The sequence below is a fragment of the Fundulus heteroclitus genome, chromosome 24 (assembly GCF_011125445.2).
Source record: "Fundulus heteroclitus isolate FHET01 chromosome 24, MU-UCD_Fhet_4.1, whole genome shotgun sequence".
Taxonomy (NCBI): Eukaryota; Metazoa; Chordata; class Actinopteri; order Cyprinodontiformes; family Fundulidae; genus Fundulus; species Fundulus heteroclitus.
Window position 1 is genome coordinate 10,519,934 of NC_046384.1, and position 12,970 is coordinate 10,532,903.

At 40.4% G+C, this 12,970-nt stretch overlaps 1 protein-coding gene across 2 annotated transcripts; it reads right to left on the reverse strand.

Annotated features, from left to right (window-relative positions):
* Positions 1-578: 578 nt before the first annotated feature.
* Positions 579-12,970, reverse strand: LOC105917412 (splicing factor U2AF 35 kDa subunit). Of its 2 annotated transcripts, none has more exons than XM_012852207.3 (8): positions 12,846-12,970; positions 10,754-10,841; positions 10,431-10,497; positions 8,607-8,656; positions 8,140-8,238; positions 6,690-6,823; positions 860-952; positions 579-772 (listed from the first exon to the last, which is right to left on the reverse strand). In XM_012852207.3, exons 1-8 carry the CDS (start codon positions 12,887-12,889, stop codon positions 664-666), a joined length of 684 nt encoding a protein of 227 aa, XP_012707661.1. In that variant the 5' UTR covers positions 12,890-12,970; the 3' UTR covers positions 579-663. The 2 variants fall into 2 exon arrangements, with proteins under 2 accessions (XP_012707661.1, XP_012707662.1); XM_012852208.3 differs by lacking the exon at positions 12,846-12,970 and adding an exon at positions 9,312-9,379 and having other exon boundaries at positions 10,754-10,795.

Sequence of the window (12,970 nt, forward strand, 5' to 3'; positions counted from 1 at the left end):
CAACACCTTTCCAGACTGCGCAGGAAACCTGGTGATAACTGATTGGCAGGAAGTGGATTCACAAATTCTCAGCGGGGCTTCATGCAACTCTGTATCCACTCCACCTCTACTGGTGAACAGCTCCCAAACGCATCAAATCTGATAATCGCTCCTATTGCTAATAAGCTAGCCTGGTTAATGACTAAAACAATCACTTAGCCCTCTGCAGTCCCACCTTGCACCTAGAACTCACTTTAAAGTTGATTTAATCCTCTGATCTGAGTCCTGGAAAGCAGCACAGAGCTAATTTTATTTGGCTAATTGAGCTTCTGTCATTGGTGGAGATCACCAGACAGCTGGAATAAAGTATCACAGAAAATAAAGACTCAAAAGCTTTCAGCGGGATCTTTTGGCTCAGTGATGAACAGCACAGAAAAATCCATCAGATGAGACTTTAACACAATAGCATCTTAATCTAATTCTCCAGATATTGATGGAAGCAGATTCTGGCAGTGCAGTTACAAATCTGTTTTATTGAGAAAGCGACACAAGCTTGTCTTTTTAAAAAAAGTGAATAAAAGAAAATAACAGTTTCGACAATTCACCAACAAAAATGAAAAACAACATCATCATCACTGCTGGGGTTAGGAAGGAGGGAATCAATGCATCAGTGTCGACTTCTTTTCAGAACCTCCCGGAGCGCTCCCGGTCCCTCGACTTCCGCTTCTCGCGGTCCCGCCGTCGGTCCTTAGAGCGGGAGCGTCGTTCTCGGGAGCGGGAACGAGAGCGGTGCCTGTCGGGAGGACAACCGGGTCAATTACGAGCTAAAAAAAATAAAAGGGACTCCAGAGAACATTTCTTTCCTCCAGGGACTTCTTACTTTTTCCTGCGGCGGCCGTAGAGCTCTCTACGAAGTTCCCGTGAAATGGGTTTCAGGTGCATGAAGTTGCAGAAGCCTCCTCGGGTGCATTCCCTGTAGGAAAGCGGGGCACGAAGGGTTAAAGCCTCTGGCCTTGCATTACATGGAGCCCTGCCATAAAACGCTGGCTCCTAGTTACACATGCCAAGGAGCATGCCAGCAGAAAAAGCATCAACTTTTATCTCCTGCAGGAGGGAGGGGGGTCACAGCCAGACAAACAAGCCAGAACCAAATGGAAAAACACCGAAGGACACACAGCTTATCTGGATTCTGAATAAAATGTGATAGCTTAGAGAAACCCAGTCCAGCTGGGACTGTTTTAAACTATGAAAAAAGGGAAACTTTTCTCACTAACACTGCTGTAACCTTCTGCTTTGTCACATTATAAGTTTGGGAATGTCCTGCCAGGGTTCAGTTTGAAGTCACTTTCAGAGCCCACTTTGATTTAAAAGGCTGGCCGACAACTAATCCCACCTTAGAGAGAGAGAACAGAGGAGCTTTGTCAAAGCAACCTTTTTCTTCACATACCAGGCCACCCAGAGCAGAAACCCACTTTCCCACAGCAGTCAGACGGTTGGATTAAATCAGGTCTAATTACCAAAATCCTCACCGTGCCTAATCAACGCTGGTTTGTGACAAAGGTACCTGGACGCCTCTATAAATCAGCCGTAAAGGGGACGTTCCAGGGTAAAAGCTATCAGAGCATTAATGGTTTATGGCCTTAGAAATAAAAACACAGGCCAGATTGATAGTGAGTAACAACGTTGTTCTCCAACAGGCCTCAGAGAGCCGGTCCAGACGCCAACACCTCAGCGTTTAACCCCTTCCACAGCCGTAAACAATGCTATCCGAGCAACAATTCACAAACAAAAGCTAATTTTCAATTAAAATCTGTTTTTACCAGCACAAAAGCACTTTTACTTTGGCTAATTCTGGGGTATTTTGTTTAGCATTAATTCCACTAAAGAGATGTTTTAAACGCTCTATTATGTTGTTTGGCGCCTTTGTTCAGTAGACTAGACTAGAATATGATAATTAAGCTAGCACTGTGAGCCAAATACTGGAAGATAAAAGCTGTCACCGGTAGTTTGATGCGTTCCCATCCATTATATTTGATATTATTGTTAATATTTATCGCCACAAAAACATTGTACTGGGTTTAGGGTTTTCAAAACGACAGACTTCTCAATATAATTGATTCTAAAGATATTTATTTGTGGCAAAAACAACATAAACTGACCCGTTCATATGAGCCTAAATTGTCACTCTTTTAACAACATGTAACAATAAACTCTGCTAACACGCTGTCAGGAGGACAAGGAAAAAACAAAAAAAAAACCTGAAAAGCTGAACGATGCTACATGCTAAGCTAACCCCATAAGCTATCGCTACAAGCTAATGCTGAAAGCTAATATCCCAACTGCGGTGTTTGAAAGCAAGCTGAAAAGGCTAACAAACCTCTTGGACGGCATAAGCTAACGCTAGCTGTTTAAATATTAGCTTCAGGGACAGATGGGGTTCTGTTAGTGTGGGCTTCCCTGTTGATCTGCGGCTCTGTGCTACAAATAAAGTCAGGGAAATGTTAATCAGCTAATGGCTCCACTCAGCTGTAAGGTTATTGGAGGTTAATGTGGCTGATAATAACAAAAAAGTAGGAACTCGTGGCTTCCTACCCTGCTGCTCGGTTTCATCACTACAGGAAATTGTACAAGACGACTGCTGCTGCTGAATATATTTGCATTAACCGGATCCTTGTTTACACTGTAAAAAATATATATTTGTACGCACCTGATCCGTGTACATTTAATTGTATCATTGGTAAACTGACAGGCAGATGGAAACTGTTAGAATTATTTTTTATTATTCTCTACATCAGGGGTGTCAAACTCATTTTGGTTTAGGGGCCGCATTCAGCTTAATCTGATCTCAAGAGGGCCACACGAGTAAACTCATTGCAAGATTAAATAGAACTAATAAAAGAGGACTTGTTGATTTTTATATTAAATTAGTTTCACTTTTACACAATATTTTATGAATAACCTCAGCGTTTTTAAGAAAAGTATGTACAATTTCAACAATACTTTTACTCAGTTAAACATTTACTTACGCATTATGCATAAGAACTGATCACAGTGATTGGACAATGTTGAAAAACATTTATTCACATTTTTTGGAACTTAAAAACACTGTTTGATGACAGAATACATCAAACAGATAAAAATTAAGAAATGATTAAAATTTTCCACACCTGAAGCTTAATCTGCTAATTAAAACACAGCGCCCCTCGTGGACAATAGAGGAACTGCATATTTTCAATTAAACGAAGTACATGTTTTCTCAATAATTGTCTTATCATTCTCTTCCTTTTGTTTCTTTTCTTCTTGTTCTTCCTTTCCTCTCCTACTTTCCCATTGTAATGTCCATATAATTTGAGATATTCCCCGCATGAATCATAATAAAACTATTCACATTCATAAATCAAGCGGAGCACTATGGCAAAAGCAGTACTGCTCCACTTGTGAAAGTCAAATCTGATGAGCTCTTTTTGCCATTAAGACAACAATTCTTATTGTCATATTGCCAGACAGGACACTGTCATTGTTTTTTTTAACAATGATAATGCATTTAGCCACAGGGCCGAACAAAATTGTTCGGCGGGCCGTATGTTTGACACCCCTGCTCTACATGTTTTATTTTATGTACCATGTTCACTGCATTTATCGCACATTTCCTCATCATTAGGAAGGTTTTAAGGTTTGAGGTTATTCAGATATTAAAGTGTTTTTCAGATGACTGATATGACTTAGACAAACTTTATTGTCATTTTGTATGCACAGAGTGCGTAAAGAACAAAATTTCGTTTGCATACAGCTTGAGAAATATCTTTCCTATGTTACAGAGTAAGGCTTTGTGCAGAGACAAGCCTGTGGTTACTCCTTTTCCTGAGAACTGAATGATTCATTGTTACGGTTTTTCTTCATAATGAAACTGCTAGTTTATGATGTCTTTAAGCCCTGCAATGTGTTCTGTTAACTAAGGGCCTTTCTGTGAAAATAAAAAGGTGTAAGCAGAGTGTGCGCATCAGAAGAGTAAGAGAAATGTAACTGAATGCATCTCTCTGCTGTTCTCCTTGCAAGTTTTAAAAGATCTAACGTCTGTTGTCTTTCTTCCCTTGTGTTGTTTAATGAATATTCTAGGTGTTTGAACCTGACAGAAAGGCACAGCAGCACGCTAAGAATACCCAAATATAATAAAATAATTGTATGAATCAAGGGTACACCTTTCCATGAAGATATTATTACTTATACTTTTTGTCTACTATTCTGGCCAAATACGGAAGTGACACTGAAATTATATATTTCTCTAAACTGTTCCCTAATTATTGTTTTTTTCTCTAATAAAGGAAGTTTGTCATGTTGTAAACAATCATGTTTTAGTCTTAACCAGAAAGAAATGTTGCTGCGGCATCAAAATTGAGTATTTTTCTTAGTAATGAATATCAATTTTAAAGTTTTAGTGTCATGACAGAGCTGATTGGTTTTATTTCACTGCATCCGACAAAGCTAATCCTAAATGTCTGATAGACTGAAAAAGTGGGACATGGTGCTGTTTAGGATGGTTCTGGTCTTAGTTTACAGGCTGGGATTTCTTGGTGTCATTTAGGGCCGCAACAATGAATGGATAAAAAAAAGACAATTTGAAGCGTTGGCAACGAATTTCGTCATTGATTTGTTGTGTCGCGTGATTAATGTGTCACTCTCCATGTAGCGGTTGTCAATATTTGGCTGCAGAGTGACGTTAACGAGGCAGAGGCAGAGCAGAGGCGGCATTTTCAAATGCTGCTATTTTGTAGTAAATTCTACAAATGACGACAAACAATGCCTCGAGCACTTCACAAAACCAAAATATAAGCAACACGCTCAATTTGACACCAGAGCTCCACAGTAAGTCGTTACAATATTTGACGGTTGTTCTGTTTCAAAGTGAGGAAATGCTGACAGCGTTTGGCTCGGGGCTGTGAGTGGTGCCCATCAGTCAGTCTGGTAGCTCATAATGCGGCTGTTAGGTTGTTTAACTGGTTAAACAGGACAGGAGCTTGTTTATGTGCGCAACTTTCCCTGATCGGATTGAAATGTGTTTGGATTAAAAGGAAAGAAAGTATTCAGAATGCACCGTTTATATGGGATCAAAATCATTTAATTTGATCACGACGTGCATTTTTTGCACCAAGATTTATTCAAAGTAAAAACACTGACGTTAGCAGAGTAGTTGAAATTCCATAAAACAACCGCAGAAGTGTTTTACTTGTTCATGCGGGACAAAAACAACAATTAACGCAGAGATGTGTTGGTTCTGACTGTTCTGAGCGCACAGAATGGACCTGCAGCAGGTTCTGAGATGGTAGAGAGCTCCTGCTGTTGCTGCTCAGAGCGGGAGGAAATTAAGATCATCCCAAAATGTGTGCTGCACAGCGCTGCGGCTCCATCCTCCACATGCAGGCGCTGTAAATTCATCAGTTTAGATGGACGCTGATCGGATTATGGATCATAAACCTGCCCTCTGAATCAGAATACAATCTCATTCTGATGGTAATAATTTGTTGATAAAGCTTTAAGCTTTAATTTGCTGACAAAGTCTTAGCAGGGAAAAATCATGATCAGCACGATCAGATCCTGATCATCAACAGCTTCCCTTTTGTTGTGCTAAATTGCCGTTCATATAGAAAACATTGACTATTAAACGCTTGACTAACAATCTAGTCAACATAAACTTCTTTATTTGAAGCAAAAATATTTATTAGCGAATATTATTTTAACAGAACACCTTAGTAGCAACTTATTTTTGTCGGCCCAAATGTTCCATTTTAGAAAAAAAGAAGTGGAAATAAAACTTTTTTTGTCTCATTCATTGATTAATCATAAAAAATGTATTAGTTATTAAAATAATCATTAGTTCCAGCTCTAGTGTTATCTGATAAATATAATCTGAGCTAACTGAGACCATGAGCAGCTCCTCTAAGAGTCATTTAACTTTTAACCAACATCTATATGCTCTGCTTAGCTGTGATGTTGAAATTATAAAACATCTGTTACAATACGTAAGCCGATGACACATTTTAGCGTCAGTCCTTGACCATTTGGTCACAAACTCAAAATATCCATGAGTGGACGGGTCAGAAATTCCTTATGTCAGGTTTTTGGGACCCATGATCCAAGGTAATAACCTGCAGTCTGGACTAAAAACCACAGAGAAGGCAAGACACCTAAATATCATCATTAACTAGTCTGAATGTTAACAAGCACAAAACATTTATCGCTTAATTAGCCTCTAAGCATCCTAAGAATACAAGAATAAAGTGTTTCCAATGAACAAGTGCTTCATGCTCTTATTCTCAGTGGTGTAAATGTTTATTAAAGCTTTCAGCTCATTGCTTGCTCTGCCTTTCCAGGTCTTCTGCCACCTTGTGGTAACATGTAAGCATTACAGGTAGTTTGCATCAAAAACAGCCAATAAACAACCTTTTAACTGAAGAATGGACTGACCAGGAGTGTGACATCACACCAAAGCTAACAGCTAACATTAAAGCAGCGTTTCCTTCTTCTCATTGGTTAAAAGTCTCTGGATGAATAAAGCTGCTGAGTTGATCTTCAGCAGGATTTAAAAAGAGGATATTTAGTTATGGGTCAAAAAGCAAGAAATTAAACTCCTTTAAAAGGGAACAGGGAGGTGCTTATTGTAAAAATAAATAATGATGACTGGATAAATGTACTTTGGTGAATTTCAGACTCACCCCATTTCATACTGGCGGCAGCAGGCTTCTCTGAAGTCGGTGACCGGCGACAGCTCTGCGTGGATGGGCTGGGCGTTGAACCAGCGGTTGTTCAGGTCCATGACTGCTTTCTCTGCATCCTCCTCACGGCGAAACTACACACAGTTTGGAGAAAAGTCAAATCCATCTGAGTTTTGATTCACTAGAACGTGGAAGGACAGACTATAGCAGAGCCCTTTAATCCCTCACTGACATTAATTCCGGCTAAACTTCTACTATTACATCAGAGAAATGTTTATTTCTGCCTGACATGACGGCTTCCAGGAATATTCATTTAGATGCTTTCAGTAGGTCATTAAATACTTCGCAGATTTCCCAAAAATCACAAAAAACAGAATAATCCTAAACAAAATTCTCTGGTCATTCTGACTTTTAGCAATCAGAGAATTTTGGTAATCCTACACGACCATAAAGAGTTAAAGTTTAGTCTATTTAGACACCGTTTATGTAAGTAGACTTTGTTTAAATAAATCAGACTATAAAAATAAAAACAAATAAACAGTATTTTACCGACTATAAGTCAAGTTTGGCCGATCCTGCGACTTATATTCTGATTTTAAACGGTAATTCATATAAACCAGCATGAACAAGTATTAAACATTACCGTATATGCCACAAGAGGGCGCTCTATGCATGTGAAAACAATATCCTGCTCCTGTACCCCTTGAAAATTTATTTAAACCTTGACTTAAAGAGACTGAACACATGTACATATGTTGTTTCTCTGCTTCAGTCTACATTCACATAGCAGAACGTTGTGTGGTGCAGCTCGAAGGAACCAGACCGCGACAGAACCCTGTTAATGTGTTGTCTGTGAAGCTAATAGCAGCTAGCGCTAGCTTACAACTCTGTTGTCTGGGTGGTTTACAACTTCACTGATGCACTTCAGCTTTATGTTGCTCTGAAACATCCGTGTCGTACTGTTAGCTTAGCATGTAACAAAGCTACCGGCTAACGGTAACTTTGTTACGTGCTAAGCTAACAGAATTACAGCTAACCGCTAACGGTTAGCTGTAATTTTGACATCTTTACATGCGCTGGATAAAACCTGCTGGTTGGAGTTGCTAATCCACCCAGGTATGTTCCAGCTGCGTAATAAAATAATCTTATTGGATCAAATGTCAGTACTTAATCTTGGATTGTGTGAAATAAATGTCTAAATAAATGTGACTTATAGTCCAGTGCGGCTAATATGTCTTGTTCCCTCTTTATAACGCGTTTTTTGACTTACAAGGGGAGTGGTGGCAGCCCGCTGCTCCCCAAGGGGATGGGTTAAATGCAGAGAACAAATTTCACACGAGTGTATTTTGCAATGACAATAAAGATGATTATTTGTTTATTTATTAATATTCCAGAGTGACGCCGTGTCCAGAAAAAACGGGGAGAGTGGTTTCAGCTCTACGTGACTCACCTTCACATAGACATTACCAACGAGGTGGTCACCTAGGTTATCACAGACATTCATCTCCTCCACCTCTCCATACTTCTCCTCCATCTCTGTGAACACCTCCTGCGCAGAAAACGAGACAAAATTAACAGAGAATATTACTAAATGTTGTAATTTAACACTACAACCTCTGCTTATTTCTGTTTTCTTGTTAATAAAATGCAAGAAGATAATTACTAATAGCTCAGATCAACAATCAGGATGCGGGCACCAGAATTTTCCACTGCTAAGAAAGTTACGTGTGTCGTGCAATTCTGGCTCCTGAACCTGTAGCTGCACCAGAATCAATACAGATGGGGCCCACTTTGGCTGCTCTTGTTGCGTTTTTTGGGGCTGCAACGCGGTACAAAAGGCAGATAACGGGGCGGTGGACGTCACGCCGCGCAGCATCCGGGCCGCCGATGGGGAAACAAGCACAAGCGGTCGCTCACCTCAAAGAACTCGTCGTAATGTTCCTGCATTTCCACGTCGCTCACGGCACCTGCAAGACGTGAACGACAGACAGTGAAGGGCGAGCTGGGTGGGCAGAAGTGTTAGGAGTCGTCACAAAGTAAACACGCGGCGCCCCGAGCGAGCATTCACACCCCCGGAACCTTTTTTTTTTTTTAAATCCTGTTACATTACAACCAGACGTCGCAGACCTCGTACAGCGACGGCTGTGGTTGCAATGCAGCAGATGGTTGAGAGAAGAAGAAGAAAAAAAAAAGCTCAGGGGGTGTGAATACTTTCTCTAGACACCGTAGGAACAATTTGGATGTAGGGATAATGTATATATGGAGCTAAATCCCACAGAAGCAGAGTCAAAACAAAGTTTCTCCCTCCCATTTTCATTTTGTTTGTGGTGTTTTAACCTTAAAATGCCTTCAGCTAAACTCTGACCCCGTTTTCTTTTCGCTGAGCTATTTGTACAACTGTGTCATGACACAGACTCACTGATAAAGCTTGGCTCTAACTCATGACAAGCAGGCCAGGAAAAACATGCAAACAGCATGAGGCCGGTGTTGCTAACATATGCTGCATTAGACATCTCTCCTGACTACACTGCAGCAGGCTTGCTTGCTTGCTTGGGGAGGTGTAACAAAATGAATTCAGTGCAGTCGGTGCTGGAGGGTCCTGTGGATAAAGATATAACTTACAGTGTAAACCATCAGCGGACTGGGCAGTTTTGAAGGTTATGAAGGTAAATGTTCAAGAGGGAAATGGTCTGAAATACAAAACATAAGCTTCTGTGATAAAAATCCAACCAAACACGAAGCTGGGGAGGGAAAAGAGCGTTATTAGATACGTTTTTAGCTAAAACTGCGCCGAGCGGCGGCTAATTGGCCGAGAGAGGAAGCTGCATTTTACATATAAAGTGGAAACCGCTTCCCTGATATTTGTTTAGTGGTGCTAAACCTGAATTTGCGTTTGAAACATTTTAAACATACAAATATTCTCACTGAGAAAAAAAAACAAGGAGGTGTCACGGTTTGGTGCAACAGGAGCTGAGATCTTCCTCTGCTAGAAAACCAATATTTGTTGATTTCTTTTGCTTAATGAGAAGGAAAAGGTCCATTCTTTTAAATATTTTCCAGGGTTAAACAAATAGATTAGCTGCTATGTGACTATTTCGTAATAAAGAACATAAGTGCTTCGTGTTTTGCTGCTTGTGTCCAGATCTGGTGGAGAAATCCGCTCTGCAGGTGTGAGAAGAGCAGGACAAGCCTTCATTTAACTCAACAGCTCAAGTCTTTGCAGTTTTTCTCAGTGAGTGTACGTTTAAAAAGAAGTTTGCTAATTTTCCAGCTAGGAGGCCACCCTCACTGATGAACTCGGTATCGTCTTCCATTTATACACAAAAAAACTTTCGTTTTAAATTACAACCATCCAGCTTTTTTTGTTGTTGAGGCGTTTTATTAAAGCCTGGTTTAGCAACGACTAATCTTAACCCGTAGCTGAGAAATAAAAACGTCTTTGTAGACTATTTCCACTGACCTCAGGGTTTCTAACTAAAATCTGAATTTTGGGGTTGATTTGTTTTGGTATTAACACCTAAAACTGACCCTAGCATCCTTTAACACACCTACCTGTATGAGGAGGTCTGCTTCATGTCTACTAAGCTCCTCATGTTTGCTTTTTACGTCCTAAGCTCCCATTCATTGCTGAGAGTCACACAAAGTCTGACTGCTAGATACTTTAAGCTACTGAATGAAGACGGGATATTTGGTTTGCGGTTACAGCCGGCTACCAGGAATAAAACAACGTGTTTGACTCACAGCGAGAGGCGTCGGCAGTCTGAGCGCTGTTCTGAGGATTACGGTAGATGTTCTGGATCAAGATGGTCTGCAAGGCACAAAAGACACCACTTATGATCGAACTGGACTAAAAACTTTAAAGTTTTAAACCTTTTCTAAATTGTTTAGATATAATCTGATAGTATTAGAGACAGAAATGAGTTATTACTTAAGGGCTGACATTTCTGGCCTGCATGGAAGTGAGAATTTGAGCCACAGAAGGCGGCGTCTTGTAAACCAGAAGGTTTTTGACTAAAACAGTAATTTAGTTTATAAAATAAATTGCATGGGGGGAAAAAACTCACCTGGCTGAAGGTTGGTTTGTTGTGCAATCTTGAGCATCGGTCCCCATGTCTGCAAGCTCCAATTTTGAAATAGAAGGAACAATTTACCCTGAAAGAGAAGTTAATGGCGTTATGACGGCCGGCACATAAATCCGTGCGGGTAATCGCTTTGCTACATTTGGCTGGGACGGATGTTATTTATTCATATTTATGTGATGAAAATCCATTTGGTTCCCAACGCTGATCAATCCATCGAATATCTGCTGATATTGCGTCACAATCTCATACTTTGTTGCCTAAATGTAGCAGTGAAGTTATATGAGTTACATCCTTAACTTTTTAGAGCACTGCATCAGAGAATGGAACACCTGTGAGCCTTGTTTGTGAGCAATATGGCAAACTAAAGTTGCTCTAAGTTTCACACTGCAGAAAGTCTTTTGTTCATTACAAAAACAACATATATACATTTTAAGAATGAGACCAAAAGTTTACACACAGTGTATAAAAAGACAAATCTCTTGACTCAAACAGACGATTCTTGTTATGTTGGTTAATTTCTACAACTTTTTGTACTCTGGTTGAACTTTCTCAGTGTTTTGTAGTTCTGCCTTTACACTGTAAAAAATTGGGTCAAACATCTCGAGGATCTTTTTGCTGGACTTTTGGTCCAGTCGTCCTGACAGAACTAGGGCATCTGGGTCCGGTTTGTAGGGTGCAGCGCTCATTCAGAGCTTTTCAGCTCAGCAAGTGTGTTTTCTAGAGCGCAGACATCAGAGCTTTGTGCTCACACCAATTTTTTAACTAATCTGGCAGAATGACGATTAGCGTCATTATCCATTATCCATCTGGAAGACCAGTTTGTGGCCAAGCTCGAACTTCTCGACTGATTTCTTGAGATGCCGCCTCAATATTTCTTTCTTAACTTTTCCAACAATCTTACGAAGGGGGCCCATTATCTAACAATTGTCTGAACAGATGAATGTGGCACCCTGAGACATCTGGAAACAATACCCGAACTATATATATTCTCTTTCTGATATCTTGACCAAGTGGGATTATTGTCCGTCTCTTAGCCAAAAGCATTTAGTGTGGAAGCGCATCTCTGGCTGTGAGCTTAAACCCAGCCGTGTGTTCAGTCTGAGAGGTGAGAGGTTGTTGTTGATCCACTCATAGACCTGCATCTCTGTCGGGTCTGTCTGGTACATTTCTACTGCAGCAGCAACATGTACAGGGTGACAGCAGGTAGCATCGGTAAGTGTTACATGTTATTATTCAGGGTTAATTCACTGTGGAGATAATTCTCACAGTAACGTGAACCATAAAACAACTCCTTACCCCCAATTAGAATAATAAACACTTCCTTGCAAATCTAACCCAACAACTCAAATAAGTGAAAATTTTCTTTAGGAAACATAAACAGAATGTTTCAATATAGTGTAAAGATCCAGCTAGTGTTTCTAAGAAATGTGTATCTATAAATTAAACATAAAAAAACAAGGTTATGTATGCCTGTCACTCTGACATTTATATTTTGGGAGAGAGACAAAATGCTTCTTCTCCACACTGTTATAAAAACATAGGCAGTTTCTCAGCCTTAAATCCCACATAGAAAGTGGCTAAACCGTGTCTTCATGAGGGCGACCCATTAATTAATCAGATCAAGGCTTCCAAAATATCATTTCAAATTGTGACAGTTGAAAACTAAAAGTGAAACAAGTAGCTTTCGACACAGCAGGCACCAAGTGATCCCACGGGCTAACTAGCTAAACTGGCTAAGGGTTGCCCGGGTTTCTCATTAACAACGCTGTGGGCTTTAAATGCGGACAGAGAAACATTAAGAGCGGCAAAAAATGTAAAGTTATATCAGCTCTAAGATACTTTGTCGCAAACTAAGCGCGAACAGCAGCTTAACGCCCGGAGTCCATGAGTTTCATTCAATGCGGTAGCTCCCTGTTAGCTTGCCCTGGCTAACTAGACCTTCAGCGGGACTTCCGGCGGCGCTGCCGGGCCGAAATAAGCTCCAACTGGAGAGAAAAATAATCTGCTACAAACAAACTCCGCGCAAAAGCAACAGTTAACGCGTCAAATTAAACCGATACGCAATAAAACTTACTTGTCTTTTTCTGTCCCGAAGATGGACGCCAGATACTCCGCCATTTTCGCCCCGTCCAAGACGTTTTGCCATGCGTCATCACGTAAAGAGAGGGACGCATGCGCTCAGGGCGCAGTGACGGTTAC